The following is a 22404-nucleotide window of genomic DNA, read 5'->3' on the forward strand; positions in this document are numbered from 1 at the left end:
TACTTTATCAAAAAAGGGTTTGCGAAAGACACGCAGTTTTTAAAAATCGTTCCTGAATTATATACATATATAATTCTCCAGACCCCATTTTTTTAGTACAAGATGAAGAATTGGGCCATTGTAGCCTGCTTCTATAGGCTGCTATTTTTCTCTCAAGTCACTCTGCAGGCCTTCCTGAAGAAAGACGAACATCTACACTTGAGAACATATATTGTGAAAATGTTGTCCAGGATCCCCGCACGTGGTCGGGACTAGTCATTTTTATGACTTCAATGGAGATACCCCTATGAGAGATTTGGAGTTACAGGTAAGAAACTATTCCTTCTCTTCCGTCAGCTCGGTGTTTAAGTCATTCATTGCTGTCTGCATATTAGGTCGTATCATGCATTACCTTTGCGACCTTGGCAAGCGAGCTCTTGCCTGTAGTCCCTGAAAGGTTTTGGGCCTATTTCACTCCGACCATTCTAAAAGGTCAGGATGCTGCAAAATATAATTAGGGCTGTGGTCTAATGGCGCCCGAGCACCATGCTATTATTCCGCCACTCTGATCACTGCTCAACACCGGATAACATTCTAGCTTACATTCACTCAAATACCACTCAAGAAAGGCCACAATTTCAAGTCCTCTGCATCACACTCATTTTATTCTTTGATTCCAAGCAGTGAGACTGCCCATACATAGACCCACTTTCAGGGATGTGCCCTCTATGAAATTTGCTCTCAATTTTGGCATGTGGGCTAAAAAGGGGTTTGACCTTGTTGGATAATCTTTAAATTCCTTCGTTACGAGTTACATAAGCCCAGATAAAGTATTTCGTTATTACCGTGTGATGAAGCACATGTTGGCTGGCTAGAACCTAATGTAAGAAGAACACAGAAAATTGCCAGTTAAGGAGAATCGCTTGTACCAAATGCTAAAGTTTCTCTAGTGATCTTGTAAAGATTGCTAGTGCTTGCAGCTAAAATGTGGGACTTTTTTTTTTTCCTGATCTGAGACGTGTTTGAGCAGCAGCTCCTCCCCTTTGCTGAGAATGCTATAACCGATACTCCTAAGACTTTTGTAATTGGGAAAGGAGTGCACTGGCATTAGTCTGGCCACCAAATTGTTTGTCATTAGGGATGGCTTGAATACTACTGCGTGCTTCAGGAGTGTGGTAGACACTTGTGTGGTGCAGGCAGCTCCAACACCTAGGTCCTTTGATGGGTGAAAAGGCTGATTCGACTCTTTAACATTTTAAATAAACAGTCAGTGCATTCCTTGGACCTTACAACCCCTGCCCAACAGTTTCCTGGGCAGGCCTAACCTTCCAAGGCTATTCCAGAGAACTGGTATATAGACATCGCCAGACCTCACCATCACCTCAGCAGTCTCAACCTAGTCCTTTCTTAGCCAGAAGCAAGCGGGGGATCAAGCATACACTGTGCAGTCCCCCGGGGACACCATTCCACCCAGTCCTCCGTCACTCTGCATCAGTCTCCAAGCTGCGTTAGTTTGCCCTGAGCAGCGGATAACCACCCTGTGAAAGGCAGGAGCAGACCTTTTCTTCCAGTGTGGCAGAACATTAAATCAGACAGATAGGTCTTCCATACGGTGCAGCAGGGCTATGCCCTGCCAATCCTTTGAGTCACCTCAACCTACTTCCACCTCAGTGATTTTCAGAGGAGCGCCTTTTAATCTTGCCCCCATTGATGCAAGGTCTTCTCGTTAAATTGGCCATCAAGAGGGAGCTGACCTTGGAAGTAGGGATGAGTTGTTATTCCTTCTATTTCCTCGTTCTGAGGAAGTACAGAGACCGTTGCCCTATTTTGGATCTTCATCCTTTGAATGCCTCTCTACTGAAGTACAAATTCAAATTGCCTACACTGGCTCAAACTCTGTCTTTCCTGGATCCAGGTAACTGGACTGTTGCCTTGGATCTGCAGGAGGCATACTTTGATTTGCTAATCCTGCAATCCAATAGATGTTCCCTGTGTTTGTAGGTCATGATGTAGCATTTTCAGTTTATTGTGCTCCCCTTTGGCCTTACCAATGCTGTTGGCAAAAGTGATGGCGGGATTGCCGCCCATCTTCGGCTGTGGATATCAGTTTTCCGCTACCTAGGTCTCTGGTTGTTGACAGAGAGATCGCCACTGTCAGTCGTATACCACATCCAGATGATATTTTACCTCCTGACATAGTTGGGGTCTCGATCGACAAGCCGAAGTAACACCTGACTCCTTCGCAGAGGCTTCCCATTATAGGGGATGTGCTAGACATGGTGCAGTTCAGGGTCTTTCCTTTGTTACAAACCCAGTACATTCGGCATATGATCCTGATGTTTCAACTTTGGTCCTGTATCTCGGTGAGAGCTGCTCTGAGTTTTCTTGCCCTGTTTGCCTCCTTCATCTTGAATATCCACTTCACCAGGTGGCATGTGCAGGCTTTGCACTGGAATCTGAAGTCTCAGTGGGCTAAGCACCAAAGAAACCTGACAAATTATCATCCAAGTTTGAGGAGATGGCATATGATCGGCAATGGTGGCTGCTAGACTGCAACCTGACCAGTGGCAAAACCTCCTCCCTTTTCCACCCAAAGCTGACAGTATTGATGAATGCATTCCTGATCTATTTAGTGGAGATCAGAGGACTCTGGCGAAAACCTAGCTCCACATAAACTATTGGAGTTTCAGGCCATCCACTTAGCGTAGATGGCCTTACTACAGTCCATCGAGGAAAGACAGGAGCAGGTTCTCTCTGATAAGGCCATGTTGTACTGCAACAAGCAGGGCAGAGTGTCGGTCCTCTGCCAAGAGTCCCTGCGCCTCTGAAGTTGGTTGGAGCGTCAGGGCATCTCCCTGATTGAAGATTGCAGGATCTTTACGGCCAGGGCGGATGAGCTCTGCAGGCAATGCCTTGTGGATCACCAATTGGAATTGCACTCCAAGCTAGCATAGGACGACATCTGACAGTAGTATGAGGTCTTGCTAGATCTTTTTGTCACTTAAGTGTGCAGTGTCAAAACCTCTGCACGTTGGAGTTGCCAAGATTGCTTTCTCTTGGAGACACATTCATGCGCGAGAGGAGCAGGGGACTCCTGTATGTCTTTCTACCTTCCCTGGCGTGAGCTTGAAGAAGATTGGGCCCAACACTTCATAGTGGTCCGGATTGGCCAGGAGAGTGTGGTAACCAGAAATTCTGGGCATGATCATTTGTCCTCCGATCGGGTTATGACATTGGGAGAGGTCATCTGTCACAAGAGCAGGTCATCTGTCACAAGAGCAGGACAGGGTTCTGCACTCAAGTGTGCACAATCTACACTTCCATGCACCGAGAATGAACTGCAGCAGTTGATTGTGTTTGTTCCTCCTTAAGTTGTGGATGTCATCCTCATAGCCAGACATCCATTTTTAAATTAATTTATGCAGGTTACTGGGACAAATTTGTGTCCTGGTGTGAAGTCTGCATACAGACCCTCTACAAGCCAAACTGTGGATTGTTTTGTTGTATCTTTGGCCCTGACAGTTCCTGCAGTGGGCACCATTAAAGGTGATTAGTCCGGCCTTTTTTACGTTTGGTGGATCAACCATCACCAATTGTGTTGTAGTTAATTAACGGTCTCACGCACATGTTCCATACCTGACCATTTGTTATGCGAAAGTGGGATCTTCACTTCAGTATTCATCAGAAATAAGTTATCTCACTTCAATAATGCCCTTTCTGGGGTATACTCTTTCTAACCTCAGGTTCCTCAGTACTTCCTGGTTCGAGACATGTGGGCTGCTGAATTCATATCTGTGCATAGATCGCCGCCTAGTGTTGGGTCCGGATGATTGCACATTGTTGTCCTGGAAGAGTCTTTGAAGTATCACGAGATAGGTGGCTCCTCCCCTGGACTACAGTGCGCATGGGCATCCTCTCCATCCTCAGATTGTTTTTGTCCGCCATTGGGTTCGGATATGCTTATCTTAGCTCAAGTTAGGAAAACTTTATTTAAGGCCAAAAGCCTTTAGATATCGTCTGTATCGTTTGCGTTCGGTATCGATAGATTATACTTGTTTTCGAACTTATTCACCCTTATCGGATCGAGTTTCGGTCCGAACATTGATCGACGTTCGAAGATGGAATCGAGGACTCCCTTCAAAAGATGCCCTCTATGTCACGCAAAATATCCACACGTCGAGGTCCATCCGGTGTGTAACAAATGTTTATCACCGGATCATGATGAGACCAAATGTATGGCCTGCGCCCGGTTCCGGTCGAAGAAGACCCTTCAGAATCGACGAGCGGCTCGATTGGAAGCCAAGAAATCGGCGCCTAACCCGGTTAACATATTCAGTACCGAGGACGAAGAAGCCGAGAGCGTCGAAGAGGTAGACCACTCCGACGACGTTGAAGAGCAGGATGTTCAAGACCAATCGGACCCTGCTTCAGAGCATTACTCCCAATATGACGACGAAGATGAGGAGATCTTCCGGGAAGAAGACGTCGTCGACGAGGTAGGAGACGACGAGGAGGCCCTTGGGGCCGAGGAAGATAGCTCAGGCGAGGAGCTAGGCCAATCCGTCGATGCGGAGGCCGAGGGAGATAGTCTTGATAAGGCTCAGGTCGAGGGATCGCCTGCGGGCCTTACCCAAGATCGGTCGGATCGTTCTACAGCCCCGCATAAAGGCCCGGCTTCGAACATTTCACAAGAGCCAGATATATCACAAAAGACTGGAGTTGATTCCGTGAAATCGAAACCAAAACCTGCACCGGTCAAATCGAAACCGAAAGTGCAACTGGTTCAGGTTGGATCGAAGGCATCGAACCCTTCCAATCCGTCGACACTAAAGAAGGGCATCGGAGCCGACAAACCAAGGAAGGACTTCGGTACCGAGAAACCAAAAAAGGACTTCGGCACCGAGAAACAAAAGAAGGCCCGAGAAGCCGCAGAGGCCTATGGCACCGAAGGTTGGGGCACCAAAGACCAAGGTCAAGGTGGTCGATCCGACTACATCAACACCGAGGAGTGCTGAGCAGATCGAAGCCCCGAAGACGGGAAAGAAACCGGAGACCGCGTCGAGGCCTGTCTCCAAAGAGCCTGTCGGATCGAAAGCTCCGTCGACATTCACGTTGCAAATGGTGTTGGAGTCCCTAAAGCGCATCAGGGAACGGGGCACTCTCGAACCGAAAACGGGTCCCGAACCGAAGAAGGTCACCAAGGCTCACTCGGTGATGTTCGAACTTAGGAAGAGTATCGAACAACCACAAACAGTGTTGACAGGAAGGACAGATGTCGAAGACTCACAAGACCAGTTTATCGACGTAGACACTGGTAGACTGTTGTTCCGCAAGCGGAAAATTGTCCCAGAAAAGACTTTGGAATCATACAAAATTCCACTGAAAAATAAAATAGCGTCAGGTTCGACACCAGTGCTTGTGGAACCTTACCAAACATATCATCAGGAACCACCATCCTTTTCTCCCGCACACTCGGAGGCGGATGCAGGAGAGGGCTATAATGAGGATACCACTTATCCTGGGGATATTGACCCTGATGAACAACAGCAAGACCAGGATCAAGCATGGGGAGACCCTAATGACCCACAAAATGCTCCTGACACTCATATTTATAATATAAAAACATCTCCCACTGAAGATACTGCTGCTTTTAACGCCCTCATTGAAAGAGCGGCGGCCAATCACGGAGTGGAACTTCATTCTGACTCTGTGGAAGAGGATTTCTTGGTGGACACGTTCTCAACATCAGAAAGAACAGTCAAGACTCTACCAATGCTAAAAGGGGTTATTAAACATGCTAAGGACATCTTTAAGGAGACAACCAGAGCACGGGTATTGAACCCAAGAATAGAAAAAAAATACAAACCAGCACCAGGGGACCCAATGTACATTAAGGGTCAGTTGCCGTTGGACTCGATGGTAGTTTCTAATGCTCGCAAAAGAGCTAAACTCGCAAACTACTGGTGATGCTACTCCTCCAGACAAGGAGTCCAAAGTGCTAGAAACATCGGGAAAAAGGATAGCAGCACAAGCAGCAAACATCTGGCGCATTGGCAACACTCAGGCACTCCTGGCCAGATACGACAGGTCACACTACGATACCCTAGAAACACTGATAGAACACCTACCTGATGACTACAAAGATGGAGCGGAGCTCCTCATCAGAGAGGGAAAACTCATTACAAATGCGTCCATCAAATGCGCACTAGATGCAGCTGACACTGCAGCTAGGGCAATCAACACTAGTGTGATGTTAAGGAGGCAAGCATGGTTGAGAATATCAGGTTTCAAACCTGAAATTCAAACTAATATCTTGAATCAACCAGTCAACCCAGACTTTTTATTTGGCCCCGAGGTTAATACTACACTAGAAAAGATTAAAAAGGACACTGAAACTGCAAAATCTATGGGGGCTCTACAGTCGCAGCAGTTTCGGAGTGGCTCCTTTCGTCGCCCCGGGAATAGAGGAGCAGCAAGAGGTCAGGGGTCCCAGCAGCAGTACAATAAAGGAGGTACCCAGAGTACCTATAATAAGACCAATAGGGGTGGATATCGTGGATCCAGCACCAAAGGCAGAAGACGAGGAAACAACAACACCAGGTCCTCCGCCAATAACAAACAGTGACGTCTTGTCACTGCCCCCGACCACATAACACCAGTCGGGGGGAGACTCCAACAGTTCCTGCCAGTCTGGAGATCCATCACCACAGACAGGTGGGTCAGAAAAATTGTCCAGTACGGTTATTGTCTGGAATTAACATCCAATCCACCGAACATACCACCAAGACTCCGTCCTATGTCCGCAGAGCACTTGACATTATTGCAGCAGGAAGTACTAAGTATGCTGCAGAAAGGAGCCATAGAGCTCGTGCCTGTAGAACAACGTGGGTCAGGGGTGTACTCTCTGTACTTCTTAATCCCAAAAAAGGACGGGTCTTTGAGACCTATACTGGACCTAAGACCTCTCAACCAATACATTCTGTCGGAGCATTTTCATATGCTCACCCTCCAGCAGGTTCTGCCGTTACTCAGTCAGGGAGACTTCCTAGCAACACTAGATTTGAAAGATGCGTATTTCCACATACCCATGCACCCATCACACAGAAAATATCTCAGGTTCACTATTCAGGATCAACATTATCAGTTCAAAGTCCTCCCTTTCGGAGTAACAACAGCGCCCAGGGTCTTTACCAAGTGCCTAGCGACAGTGGCTGCACACGTACGGAGACAGCACATTCACGTCTTCCCTTACCTGGACGACTGGCTTATTCAGGCAAAGTCAGCCCAGCAGTGTGCCAGCCACATATCCAACACCATTCACCTTCACAGTCTGGGATTCTCACTGAATTATCCAAAATCACATCTTCAACCCGCCCACGTACGGCAGTACCTGGGCGCGACCATAGACACTCTGGCAGCCACTGCTCAGCCAAATCTAGTGAGGATCAACAGCATGCAACTGCTGATAACAAAGTTCAGTCCTCAACACTCCCTTCCGGCGCGAGTGTTCATGCAGTTGATAGGCATGATGGCCTCCTGCATCTTCATAGTCCCGCACGCGAGACTACATATGCGCCCGCTTCAGGAGTGCTTGGCACGTCAATGGAATCAGACTCAAGGACAGTTGAAAGACCTAGTGTTGGTGAGCGGTCGGGCATACAACTCTCTGCATTGGTGGAATCCACACAACCTTTGCAAGGGCTGACCGTTCCAAGAGCCTGTTCCACAAATAATACTGACAGCGGACGCGTCTCTCCGGGGATGGGGAGCTCATGTACTCAATTACACAGTGCAGGGGACTATGGACAGCAAAGCAAAAGAAGATGCACATCAACCTTCTGGAACTGATGGCAATCGTCCTGGCAATGAAGGCATTCAAAGTACACTTGTGCAACAAAGTCGTGTTGATCCGGACGGACAACATGACTGCCATGTACTACATACAGAAACAGGGAAGAACACACTCTCCACAGTTGTCTCATCTGGCTCAGAGCATGTGGAAGTGGGCCATTCAGAGGAACATATTCCTCATGGCGGAACACCTCCCGGGCAAGGACAACCAGATGGCGGATCTGCTCAGCAGACACAGCCACCAAATGCACGAGTGGGAGCTACATCCGTCAGTACTCCAACCGTACTTCCAACAGTGGGGTCATCCAGAGATAGACCTATTCGCCACAAGGGAGAAGTCTTAGAGTTTGGCTACCTGAACCTGCCTCCAGAATGTATGAATATCATCAAGGAGGCCAGGAAACCCACGACCAGAGCTTGCTATGCGGCTAAATGGAAAAGATTTGTCATTTACTGTAAAAACAATGACATTAATCCGCTGGATGCATCCATTCAGAACATCATCTGTTACCTGTTACACTTATACCGGTGCAATCTGGCATACAGCTCCATACGTATACATCTAACCGCAATAGCAGCCTATCTTCAGAACAGGCAGCACCTCTCTTTATTCAGAGTGCCTGCCATCAAAGCCTTCTTAGAGGGACTCAAAAGAGTGATTCCTCCAAGACACCCACCGGCACCAGTGTGGAACCTAAATGTGGTCCTCACCAGATTGATGGGTCCACCTTTTGAACCTCTACATTCATGTGAGATTCAATTCCTCACCTGGAAAGTAGCTTTCTTAGTGGCAATCACTTCGTTGAGAAGAGTTAGTGAACTCCAGGCACTAACCATTCAAGAGCCATTCATACAGGTTCCCGCAAACAGGGTCGTACTACGTACCAACCCCACATTCATGCTTAAAGTGATATCGCAGTTCCACATGAATCATACTATTGAACTGCCTGTTTTCTTTCCAAATCCAGAAAATGTTGCAGAGAGAATGCTCCATACACTAGATGTAAAGAGGGCCCTCATGTACTATATAGACAGAACAAAGGATTTTAGGAAAACAAAACAATTGTTCGTTGCCTTTTCTCCACAACACAAGGGCAACGCCATTTCCAAAGCAGGGATAGCCAGATGGATCGTTACATGTATTCAAATTTGCTATAAAAAAGCTAAACGCACATTAACGATTCCTCCAAGAGCCCACTCAACACGCAAGTTAGGGGCGTCCATGGCTTTCCCAGGGAACATTCCTTTAGAGGACATATGTAGAGCAGCCACATGGTCCACTATACATACATTTACCAAACACTACTGTGTAGATGTACATTCAAAACAGCAGGCAGCTGTAGGACAGGCTGTTCTCAAGACCCTTTTTCAGACTGCTGCAGCTGGCACAGGTAGCAGCCGCTAATGGAGGGACTGCTATGTAATCTATGCACAGATATGAATTCAGCAGCCCACATGCCTCGAACCAAATATGCTACTTACCAGTATGCACCTGTTCTTGGCATGTAGGGCTGCTAACATTCATATCTCCCACCCTCCTCCCCGACGCCTGTGGCGGCTGCAGCACTCAGACTTACTGTATAGCATGGTCATCACTTTCTGTATCTACTCCATCACTGCCACAATGGCGAAAAACAATCTGAGGATGGAGAGGATGCCCATGCGCACTGTAGTCCAGGGGAGGAGCGACCTATCTCGTGATACTTCAAAGACTCTTCCAGGACAACAATGTGCAATCATCCGGACCCAACACTAGGCGGCGATCTATGCACAGATATGAATGTCAGCAGCCCTACCTGCCAAGAACAGATGCATACTGGTAAGTAGCATATTCGTTCTGTGGATTGGCCTCATTTTGCCATCTCAATCTCCCAAATTAGAGCCCTGCATACTGGCGCCAACAATTGTTTTGGGCTCCGCATCCAAGAGTGTGGCAGTCAATCAAGAAACTGATGTTGGCTTGCATGGGAGGCGGCTATATGCTCATTATGCCCTGGAAGTGATAAAAGTCAACGTGGAGCCTCACAACACCACATAGTGTGTGGGCCCCCTGCTGTCAAAACTTACGGATCTAGTCTGGCACCTGGGCAGTATACTAAAGGTGTGGAATCTGTGGTTAGAGTATCCACCGGAAAGATAAGTAACTTGTTCTTCCAATCCAAGAAAGATTACTTGGAACGTATTCATTAAGTTATTTTGTCTTATGGCATAGCTCTTGCATTCCACATATCAGTCTCTTAAACAACCCAAATATCTGTTTTCTTTAATCCCCTTGGAATTTAAATTAGACCCAAATTCCTCTCTTTTGTATGTAATCCTTTTTTAACGTGTCCTAGTGTTTGGCACTAGTACATTTTCGAGCCTGATGATGGTGTTGTATTCGTGTCTGGCTCAGACAAATATTTGTTTTCGATCTTTCTTGTAGCCAAGACTGCTCCTGAGCGAGACCAGGATCTTTTAATTTGAATTTGTTTCTGTTATATCGCAACTAACTTAATACAGCTATCCAGGCGGGCAGATTTGAAGTTGTCTCTCTGTGAGTTGATTCTTAGTTCACTGTCTGCTTTTCCACAACAGAAGGGATCCCTCAGGTTTACTACTTCGGCCCATGTGGAAAGTACAATGCCATGGTGTTGGAGCTGCTGGGTCCGAGCCTTGAAGACCTCTTCGACTTGTGCGACCGCACCTTCACGCTCAAAACTGTCCTCATGATAGCAATCCAGTTGGTAAGTTAGTTATGTGAGCTCATAATGTGGGATAGCCTAAAAGTTTGATGAACTAACGCTGGCACACAGGTATTTTGTGCTAGTGATTGGCTAACCCCTGAAGCAGAGGAACCTACTCCCTCTGGACCCTCGACTCCTGAAACCAGCCCCCGTTGTCTTTGTTTCTAGACTAGAGTGGTATTGGGCAAGGTTTCTCAAGATTTTCTTGGATGGGAGTCCTTTGGTAACCTGGGTTGACACTATTGTGGCCCAGCGACCTCCGTTATCAACTACGCTAAATTGGTTTTCTCTTTGAAGTGGTTCTGACACGTGATCTTGTCACATAGTTGTTCCAGCACTACTGGAGCCAGAAACCACAGCTTTGCAAAAAGCTGGCTTGATTCATAGACTACTTTTTATTTTTATTTAAATACCCCCTAAAAAAACCATTGCATGGCAAACTGAGTGCATTTATAAAATATAGTTTTTTTAAAAAATTGGTGTATATTTATAGTGCTATGTTCTCTATAGAGCAGTTGTATCATAATTCCAAGTACTACTGAAGCTGATATAAGTAATGCTAGTACTGTTCTGATGTTTGAGGTATTAGTACTAATAGAACACTCTGCCTTCAGTGGACAGGCATAGCTAATGAGAGATGACAGATACTGTTACATTAGAGATGTACTGCTAATTGATACTGCATCATCATAGCAGCACCAGAATGGGGTAGAGTTAGATGAGGAGGCAGTATTAATACTGAAAGTAACAGCAGTGTGGTAATAGAATACTAGCAGTTTTAATAGCAATGATATCGCTTGCACCAGAAGTAGTGACACTGCAAATGATGAGGTGATGCCACTAATGGTAACAAGTCAAAACAAATGCAGTTGTACAAGGAGCTCTAGCTCTCGTAGTATTCTTATTAATAAAATAAATATTAGAAATAAATGCTAGCAGTAGTAATGCACAAGGAGTTGTACTGATGTTAGGTGTTATGCAAGTGGAGAGAAAGTGTGGCAGACTAAAAACCTGGAAAACACAATTTAAACATCTTGCTTAGGAGTTGTTTGTTGAAACCTATTGGCCTAGAGAATGTCTACCATATCCATTTGTTAGGATGTGGGGAATAACCATGAGGCGCAAGAAACCATGCCAGTTCTCCACCACCCAGAAAAACTAAATTGATGGTACGTTAACAGTTTACTTACCCCAGAGAGTGTGAAAGTTGCAGATAGGACCCCAGTGTTGACGTTTTTGGCAGGATGTACACTTGTAACTCTTGTGTGTGCTCCCTTAGGTCACGCGGATGGAATATGTTCACACCAAAAGCCTAATCTACCGGGACGTGAAGCCAGAAAACTTCCTGGTGGGCCGACCCGGCAGCAAGCGGCAGAACAACATTCACATCATCGACTTTGGCCTGGCCAAAGAGTACATTGACCCAGAGACCAAAAAACACATCCCGTACAGAGAGCACAAAAGTCTGACGGGCACCGCGCGCTACATGAGCATAAACACACACCTGGGGAAAGGTAAAGAATCCACATTTCTCCCCATCAATGTTGACAACATCTTGTGATTTCTCTTCTTCAAGCAACATTGATAACTTCCTGCCTTTCGATTCCATTGAGGCACTTACATCGCAATTTTTTTCCAAGATTGTCTACATCCGCGTCTTCACCCCCCCAGAAGCTAGGCTGGCCTCTTTCATCCAGTTATGACTGCAACCCATGCCCACATCCTGCCAATGCTGCAAGCATACTATAATTATGCGTTTCCAATACTGGTGTCATCGCACATCTACTTTTCTCTCCCCAGTACAGTAGTTTCAATAATCTTGTACTCCTGAACTCATCCGCTGCTTCCTTAGCTCGCTTTCAGTTCATGTTTTCTGTGTCTTTTGGACATAGCTGGGTTATGTTGTGGAATAGCAGTGATGGTAGCAGTAGAAAGACTGAAGTGCAGTGGTAGACCTGTTCTTTTATTTTTATTATTTGACGTAATTTGTCTAGTGCCAACTTTGTACACAGGATAATAGAGCACTTCAACTACCAGACAATGGATTATTACAATTCCACATTTTTGTAAAAATTATTTCATTCACTTGAAACATTAGGCGCATTTTGAAGCGGTAAGTTTATTTTAGTTTTTTCTATGGCCACTTGATGTTTAAAAAAGCTAAACAGTGTGTTCGAGGCATATGAGCTGCAGATTGTACACTTAGCATAGATCGCCATCTGGTGTTGGGCCCGGATGTTTGCAGTTTGTTTTTGATCTTTGGACAGTCTTTGGAAGTCACGAGTTCGGTGACTCCTCCTTCGGTCCGTACTGCGCATGGGCTTCGGCTCCATCCTCAGATTGTTTTTTTCCGCCATCGGGCTCGGATGTGATACTTCGTGCTCCGGCTTCGAACTTCTACGGTTCCAGCCTCGACGGAAAATCCTCGTTCTTCGAGTTTTCTTCATCCAATCTTCATCTCTCGAAGCGGCACTTTTCTCCATCCCGTACATCGGCACTGGCCTTCGGGCCCTCCTCGACTCCGGTCCCGGCCGATGGAAAGGACTCCGTTCAAAAAGTGCCCAAAATGTGGGTCTAAATTTCCCCACACCGACCTCCATCAGGTGTGTAACCTTTGCCTCTCTCCAGAACACGAGGCTAGAGACTGCCCCGCCTGTAAGTCTTTTCGATCTAAAAAGACCATCCGGGATCGAAGAGCTCGACGCACCATGGCGCACTCCTCGACCGCGGCTCCACCGGACATCTTCGGAGACGACGCCGAAGCTTCGGGGCAACTACACACCGAGCAGGAGGACGACGTCGTCAGCGCTTCCGAGGCCGACGACTCCGACGTGGAGGACATCACACCGGCGCAGCGGGTCGTGAGTACTGTACCCCCTCCCACCCCCGCGCCCAAAACCAAAGAGACTCCGGTTACACCCTCGCCTGCAGGCCTGGGCAAAACCAAGCACACAGCTTCTATCACCACACCTTCGGGCCCGGTGTCGAAGCCTCAGAAGTCTCACGGCAGCTCGGGCTCGAGCCAGCCGACGCCTGGTGCCGAAAAACACCATCCGGCACCGAAGAAAGTGATACCCAGCTCGACTCCGAAGCCACCGGTGCCGAAGCCTGGACTCTCGGTGCCGACCAAACACAAACACAAATCTGTCGGCACCGACGCTCCGGCGCCGAAAACTCCTTCGACGCCGAAAAAACCGGAGGCTCCAAAAAAGCATGGAGCACAGAAACCATCGAAGCCCTCGGCTCCGAAACCATCGGCGCCAGCGGACGATTCGGCGCCACTGGATCTGTTTACACCAGACCCTTTGCAAAAGACTCTATTTAAAGATCCAAAGACTGGGCTATTGACTTTAATTATCAAGAAAAGACGCCTTGACACTCCGGCTCCTCCTCCACCACCCAAGCGGAAGGACTCTGCTACTTCTCCCCTCAGAGTGCCCTCCCCACTACCTCCTCCTCTGCCTCCTCCACCTCCTCCACCCCCTCCCCCTCCCAGGTCTCCGCCACCCTTACCTCATCACTCCCCATCCCCAGATCCGGATGACGGGGATCCAGATTATGACCCGGCGGACGCCCCAATGGACCCCACTCCACCGGGGACCCCAGACCCATGGGAAGATTACCACAACCCTGACATACCTGATATGCCTCAGGACGACCTATACCCATCCAGGCCGTCTCCTCCAGAGGACTCCTTAGGGTTTCACCACTTAGTGCAGAGAGCAGCACACTACCATGGGGTGGACATGCACAGCGAACCAGTGGAAGACGACTTCCTACTGTACACATTTGACATTCAGGACAAATCCACGTCTATTTTGCCCATGCTTAAAGGTGTCACCAAGCATGCTGCAGAGGTGTTCAAAGACCCTGTCAGGGCCAGGGTACTGAACCCTAGAATAGAAAAAAAGTACAAGGCGGCACCCACAGACCCTGCATACATTAAGGGCCCTGCTCCCTTAGATTTCCTAGTTGTCTCCACAGCTAGAAAGCGGGCTAACTCCCAGTCCTCAGGAGAAGCCCCACCGCCAGACAATGAATCGAAACTTTGACGCGTCTGGCAAACGCACCGCCTCCCAAGCTGCAAACATGTGGCGCATTGCAAATACACAAGCGCTACTTGCGCGCTATGACAGAGCACACTACGACGAACTTGAGGCTCTTATGCAGCACCTCCCCGAAAAACACAAGCGCAAGGCTCATGACCTGATACAGGAGGGTAAACTAATTACAAACACCTCCATTAAGTGTGCCCTCGATGCAGCCGACACTGCTTCTAGAGCCATAAATACCAGTGTCCTGCTTCGTCGTCATGCCTGGCTCAGGATCTCAGGGTTCAAGCCTGAAGTCCAGGCGTCCATACTAAATCACCCTTTTGACCAACAAACTCTCTTTGGGCCAAAGGTGGACGAAGCGTTGGAAAAGATGAAAAAGGACACCGACACAGCAAAGTCTTTGGGGGCACTCCAAACACAGGCCCCTAAACGTTCCTTTCGACGCTCATCCTTTCGTAGCACAGGCAGAGGCTTCTCCACCGATAGCGCCTCTACATCCTACAAGTCCCCTCCTCAAAATACCTTTTCAAAGGGCAACCAAAGGGGTGGTTACAGAGGCAACAACAATAAGGGCAGGGGCAAAACTAACACCACCCGTTCCGCAACCCCGCCCGCACAATGACTTCCCTCCTCCCAGACCATCCCACTCCGGTCGGGGGCAGACTACAACAATTTATCCACGCATGGGAATCCATAACATCGGACAAATGGGTGAACCAAATTATTCGGTCAGGGTACTGTCTCGAGCTAACATCTACCCCACCCAATATCCCACCACGACACCGTCCAATGTCTCAAGAACATTCCACACTGCTCAAACAGGAGGTGCTCTCCCTCCTCCAAAAACACGCTATAGAGCAGGTCCCCCTCAATCAGCAAAATCTAGGGGTCTACTCCCTGTATTTCCTTATACCAAAGAAAGACGGGACCATGAGACCCATTCTGGACCTCCGGCCTCTAAATGCGTACATACATTCAGACCATTTCCACATGGTCACCCTACAACAAGTCCTCCCGCTCCTCTGTCAGGGAGACTTTCTCACTACCTTGGATCTCAAGGACGCATACTTTCACATTCCAATACACCCTTCTCACAGGAAGTACCTCAGGTTCGTGGTGGACGGTCAGCATTACCAATTCACGGTTCTCCCCTTCGGGGTCACCACCGCACCACGGTTGTTTACCAAATGCCTAGCAGTTGTAGCAGCACACCTCAGGCGTCAACAAATTCACGTCTTCCCTTATCTAGACGACTGGCTAATAAGAGCCGCGTCCTACAATCACTCTGTGCAACATACCAACAGCACCATTTAACTACTCCACCGGCTAGGCTTCACGGTGAACTACCAAAAGTCCCACCTCTTACCATCTCACAGAAAGCAATATCTCGGGGCAACTATAGACACCTCCAAAGGTATTGCCTATCCAAATTCAGCCAGAATCGCAAGCATACAAGCCTTGCGCAAAACATTCCTTCCTCAACACTCTCTTCCAGCAAGAGTGTTTATGAAGCTCATAGGAATGATGGCGTCCTGCATTTTCATAGTGCCCCATGCAAGACTCCACATGCGTCCACTTCAAGAGTGCCTAGCACAACAGTGGAACCAGGCCCAGGGTCAGCTGACGGATCTGGTGTTGGTGGACGGCCGCACCCATCACTCTCTGCAGTGGTGGAACACCACAAACCTTTCCAAAGGGTGGCCGTTCCTGGACCCGGTTCCTCAGGTGATTCTAACAGCGGACGCATCGCTCTCCGGCTGGGGAGCGCACATCTTACACCTCACAATGCAAGGTCTATGGACGCCACAGCACAAATCGCTCCACATCAACCATCTGGAGCTCTTGGCGATCTTTCTAGCCCTAAAATCCTTTCAAAAACAGATTTCGGGCAAAGCAGTCCTCATTCGCACAGACAACATGACTGCAATGTATTATATCCAAAAACAGGGGGGGACACACTCTCCCCAGCTCTCCCGCTTAGCCCAGAGCATATGGAGATAGGCAATTCCCCAAAACATCTTTCTCCTGGCACAGCTCGTTCCAGGCGTACAAAACACCGTGGCAGATCTGCTCAGCAGACAAACGCAACAACTACGCGAATGGGAACTGCATCCACAAGTTCTTCACCCATTCTTCCAACAGTGGGGGCATCCTCAGATAGACCTCTTCGCCACCCACGAAAACAAAAAATGCCCAAGCTTCGCCGCCAGATACCCACACCCATTGTCCAAGGACAATGCGATATGGATGAACTGGTCAGGCAGATTTGCATACGCCTTTCCACCTCTCCTGCTAATTCCATTAGTGGTAAGGAAGCTACAGCAGCACTCCCTCACACTCATTCTGGTAGCCCCAACATGGGCCAGGCAGCCGTGGTACACCACACTACTACAGCTATCGGTGGTACCACATCAAAAACTGCACCTGTCCCCATGCCTCCTAACCCAGAACCATGGAGAAATCAGGCACCCGGACCCAGCTCAGCTCAACCTTGCGATCTGGCTCCTGAAATCTTAGAATTTGGATACCTTAACCTTCCCCCTGATTGCATGAACATCATCATGGAAGCCAGACGTCCTACCACTAGAGCATGCTATGCCGCAAAGTGGAAAAGATTTGTAATTTAGTGCCGTAACAATACAATCAACCCTTTAGATGCATCCATACAGCACATCATATGCTATCTGCTCCATCTTCACAGGTGTAACCTGGCATATTCATCCATACGCCTACACCTAGCAGCGATCGCTGCTTATCTACAAAACAGACAGCATTTATCACTGTTCAGAGTGCCCGCTATTAAAGCCTTTATGGAAGGCCTTAAACGAGTAATTCCTCCCAGGGCACCACCTTCCCCTGTATGGAATCTAAATGTAGTTCTTACACGGCTAATGGGTCCACCCTTCGAACCAATGCATAAATGTGAGCTACAGTTCCTCACCTGGAAAACAGCTTTTCTCGTAGCTATCACTTCCTTAGAAGGGTTGGTGAAATACAAGCGTTCACTATACAGGAACCCTTCCTACAAATACATCACAGCAAGGTCATACTTCGTACAAATCCGAAGTTTCTGCCCAAGGTCATTTCCCCCTTCCATCTCAATCAATCGGTGGAATTACCTGTCTTCTTCTCGCAACCTCAATCTGTTGCAGAAAGGGCTTTACACACACTTGATGTTAAGAGGGCTTTGCTGTACTACATACAAAGAACGCAACCTTTCAGGAAGACTAAACAATTGTTCGTTTCCTTCTCTCCACCACATAAAGGGAACCCCATCTCTAAATCAGGGATAGCTAGGTGGATTGTAAAGTGCATACAAATTTGCTATCAAAAGGCAAAGAGAACATTATCTGTTCCACCTAAAGACCACTCTACTAGAAAGTTAGGGGCTTCTATGGCTTTTCTAGGGAACATACCCTTAGATGACATCTGCAAAGCAGCCACATGGTCAACACCGCACACCTTCACAAAACATTACTGTGTAGACGTGCATTCCAAGCAACAAGCTAGTGTGGGCCAGGCTGTACTAAAGACACATTTCAAACCACTGCAACGGATACCGGTGGTCGCCGCTAGGGTTGGGTACTGCTATATAATCTATGCTAAGTGTACAATCTGCAGCTCATATGCCTCGAACGGAATATGCTACTTACCAGTATGCATCTGTTCTTGGCATGTAGAGCTGCAGAGTTGTACACGCCCACCCGCCTCCCCGGCTACCTGTATCCGTTCCAGTCCATCTTATTTAGATACAACACACATGGGTTTCTCACTGTTATTACTACGCTCCATCATTTCCCTGTTGGCGAAAAACAATCTGAGGATGGAGCCGAAGCCCATGCGCAGTACGGACCGAAGGAGGAGTCACCGAACTCGTGACTTCCAAAGACTGTCCAAAGAACAAAAACAAACTGCAAACATCCGGGCCCAACACCAGATGGCGATCTATGCTAAGTGTACAACTCTGCAGCTCTACATGCCAAGAACAGATGCATACTGGTAAGTAGCATATTCCTTACCAATAATAGAGGACATTTGATTCTGTCTGGAGTATGCAGCTATAGTTACCTTGACTGGCATTGGTGCTCTGTAGTCAAATCTGCTTTCTGATGAGCTTTTTCCAGTATTTTTTGAGGTAGTTGATAGTAAGTGCAGCAATAAAGATGACAGTGTGCATTGCGAATGGCAAGCAGTTGGACATCAGTCATCCATTATTAATTGATGGATGCGTCTCACTGAAGTGTTTGTGTGTTCTGTCGAGTAGGCAGATACGATCAAGTGAAGGGCTTTCTGGAGTTTGGTTTCTTGGACTCCCAAGCCTCTCCCAAACCTCCTCATTGCGGTTCAGTTTTTCTACAGACCGGTGATCTGAATGTTTTCTTTTGTAGCTGTAGCAGTTTTGTGACTTTTCTGTTTACTTCCTAGAACAAAGTCGCAGGGATGATCTGGAAGCCCTAGGTCACATGTTCATGTATTTTCTGCGAGGAAGCCTCCCGTGGCAAGGATTAAAGGTGAGAGAAGGCAAAGGTGAAAGTCAAGGCGACCTTCGTATATGGAATAAATGCATTCCGGTATATAAACTAAAGTTTGCTTAAATCCTCATCAGCAGATCTTAGAAAAGTTTGATCAACTTTTACACAGTTCATCTACGTCTTTCCTATTTTGTTTGGTCCAATTCAGTTAAAATCCCAGCCTTTTTTAAGAATGTATTACTTCACAACTCATTTCAACTTTGGTTTTTCGTAATTGATTATTACACCTTTCTGCCGCCTTGTGTCTGTTTCCTTGGTACAGGCCGACACGTTAAAGGAGAGGTATCAGAAAATTGGCGACACAAAGAGGTCCACGCCGGTCGAAGTACTATGTGAAAATTTTCCAGGTGAGACTTACCAATAACCATAAAAAATATATCCACTGTTTCCTTTATTCTAAAATCTCTACTCCACTTTCTCAAGACAATTCTTCAACTTCTGTTTTCACTTTTATTACTATTCAAGTCAATCGCTTGCGCGTACTCAGACATTTCCTTTCGAGACTGAGACTGAGGCTTTGGTTTGGGAATGGGAACCGTTTGCTCATCTAAAGTAAGATGTTGCACAGCTTAAATTGTCCGAAACATTGATTCCTACAGTAAGTATGTATACATGTTCTCATGCGGGTTCCTGCCAGCTTTGGTTTACAGAGTATTTCCAGGGGAACATCATTGTAACCAAGTCCACGGTCTCACTCTTTTTCCTAACTGTAGGAATAAACAGAAAATCAGGTAGGATAGATGTGTGTTGTAATGCGTACTATAGCAGAAACATTTCAAGTCAAGAAGTGAGGATCCAGTTTTATGGTGACAAATTACAAATTCAATGGTTGTGTAGCTGTGTGTCCTTTCAGCGTGGACTGTCGTATTGTGACCTTGTTAGTCTGGTTGGTTGGTTCCATTTTGGAAACTGTAACGACATGATGCCGTGCCGTATTTTGGGTGTGTGGGCTTAGATCCGATTTCTGACATACTGCAAGAAACCAATAAAAGTCTGTATTCTGAGGTGTCAATAATAAAAGTCCTAATGAGGTGTCAATCAGTTGACCATGTTAGTAAAGCAAAGAGATATCCTGGCAAAGGATGAGGCAGACGGTTATTAACACTGGTGGAAAGCAAGAGCTGCTGAAAACTTAAAACGTCAAGTGAAAATAGTAGCAGATGCGGTCGAAATGTGAGCAGAATATCCAGTATGAATAGTTGCCCCCAGTCTGTTTCTTCTCTTCCACTCCTGCTAAGAGGTAGCGCCTCTTTATTTGCTAATCTTTCTGTGATTGCAGCGTCCTTTGTTGCCGAGAGACCCTGCCTAAGTACCCAGTTCGTGTGTTGCAATCCTTTGCTTTACAAGTATTCGATCCATGCATTTGGTTTTATTGAATGAGGAGTTTGTAGATCAAACATTGCTTTGTCTCTAGTTTAGTTATTGAATAACTTAAAAAAAATTGAGTACGGTCTTTTATTTTATGAATATCTCTTATTGTGTCTTTAGTGTCGGTTTTGTTTGATGTTATGTACTGCATTTTTCTGCAAACCCACCATGCCATGGTTCGGGCATATGCAAAAAATAAATATTTTCATCTCTGGTGAGGTTTGTCTCTGTTTCATCCCTTGACTAGTTCACCCCCACCCACCCCCCTCAAAAATCTTTTCCCTGTGTATCTACATGTGCCATGCTGAAAAGGTGGCAATTGTTCTGATAAAGGCCGGGTTCTGATTCACAAATTGTGTTAATTATTTTGTGACTGTACCCTATCTCATGCTTTCTGTAGATGAGTTTGACAGGACTCTACACATTTCAGACACTTCTATCTGGATCCCCAACTTTGTTTTAGTTTCAGCATTCTTTGATTTATAAAATAATGTGCAGACTTAGCCTTCCTATCTTTCGTCGTCCGCTCAAGGTCTTGCTGCACCGTTGGACCTCTTATGGGTCCAGTCCGGTGGTTTCAGATATTTTTGCAGCGTGAATCTTTCTGGATTCACTATGCTGTGCATTATTCCGCCATCTAGGGGTTGGGTCTGGAATTGTAGTCTTTTTTTTTCTCTTTTTTGTTCCCGTGGCCCAGGTGGGCGTCGACATACCACCATTTGGTGTCCTTTGTGACATCGACGTGCTTCCTCCGGAAGCTTCCACCTTTGGTCGCCATCCTCAGATTCTTTTTTCCGCCGTTGGGTCTGGATCGTTACCGAAGAGTTCCAAAGTTTTGGAGAGGAATCAAAGAGAAGAAAATTGACGAAAATCAAAGTTTCAGCTACACCAGACTTCAGGTCAGGTAACTGGGACGACGAGGGAGAAGGTTTCGACTGAGAACTTGACATTCAACGGAGAACGTGCTCGCAAGGGGCTCCCTGAGCACACCTTAAGTTTTGCACCAATTGCCACCACAAATACGCCCAGAAAGACCAGCATCCAGTCTGCAACCTCTGCCTGCCGCTCGACCACAACAGCGAGGACTGCAACGCGTGCTCGGCGTTCACACCTAAGACAGAGTAAGAGAGAGGCAGAGAAGGGCGAACCACACCATGCAGGGGCAGGGGCCACCTCCATTGCTGCGAGACTTGGGCTGCTCCAGTGGAGAGGAAGACCACATCCCCGGAGGACCAGAGGACTGCACGGTCGTCGAGGTCCATAAGAAGACATCGGAGGAGATAAGGGAGTAGTCGACCCCTAGACACTCGTGCAATACTCGAAAGGGTGAAGCTAAAGCCCCGAGCGACACTCGTAGAAGTGAAGCCAAGTCCTCAAAGGGAGCATTGACGCCCAAACACTCGACAGAGGCAACAGCAACCAAGGACAGCCAGCTGAGCGGATCCTTCAAAAAGGACTCCCAATCAGCGAAAGCCCTCGAAAAACCTAGCTAGTCGAAGGGTTCCCCCGAAAAGGACACCTCGGCACTGAGAAAAGAAGGGCCTACATCGACGGCCTCAAAGCGAGGCGCTCCAACCCTCGATGCCGAACATGCCGCCGAAATGGAGAGAAAGAGGAGGAGGCTCGAGGCCGAAATGGCGAGCATCCTGCAACGGAAAAGGGACTTAGACGCGAAGATGAGCCAATTCACTATGCCGCCGAAACCCGCGCTTGAAGTCGAAAGAGACAACGAGGACGCCGAACCGCCGAAAACGCCCGAACCGGTCGAGGAACAGGAGGACGTAGTCTTATTTCGAGGACGAAGGCGATGAGGATCAGCAATCCTACCGGGACTTAACATCCTCAGGGGCACAAGACTTCGAATGGCAGGATCTCGATGCCGAATTGCCGGAA

At 47.4% G+C, this 22404-nt stretch overlaps 1 protein-coding gene across 8 annotated transcripts in view; it reads left to right on the forward strand.

The window, feature by feature from the left end:
* CSNK1G2 (casein kinase 1 gamma 2) overlaps window positions 1–22404 on the forward strand; it is a 151679-nt gene that overhangs the window by 82555 nt on the left and 46720 nt on the right. For all 8 annotated transcript variants that reach the window (XM_085637563.1, XM_085637560.1, XM_085637567.1 and 5 more), the window contains exons 5-8: window positions 10408–10556; window positions 11836–12070; window positions 19037–19122; window positions 19406–19490. In XM_085637563.1, coding sequence (XP_085493689.1) covers window positions 10408–10556; window positions 11836–12070; window positions 19037–19122; window positions 19406–19490 — 555 coding nt within the window. The remainder of the gene's footprint in view (window positions 1–10407; window positions 10557–11835; window positions 12071–19036; window positions 19123–19405; window positions 19491–22404) is intronic.

The sequence above is a fragment of the Triturus cristatus genome, chromosome 12 (assembly GCF_964204655.1).
Source record: "Triturus cristatus chromosome 12, aTriCri1.1, whole genome shotgun sequence".
In the NCBI taxonomy this organism is placed as follows: domain Eukaryota; kingdom Metazoa; phylum Chordata; class Amphibia; order Caudata; family Salamandridae; genus Triturus; species Triturus cristatus.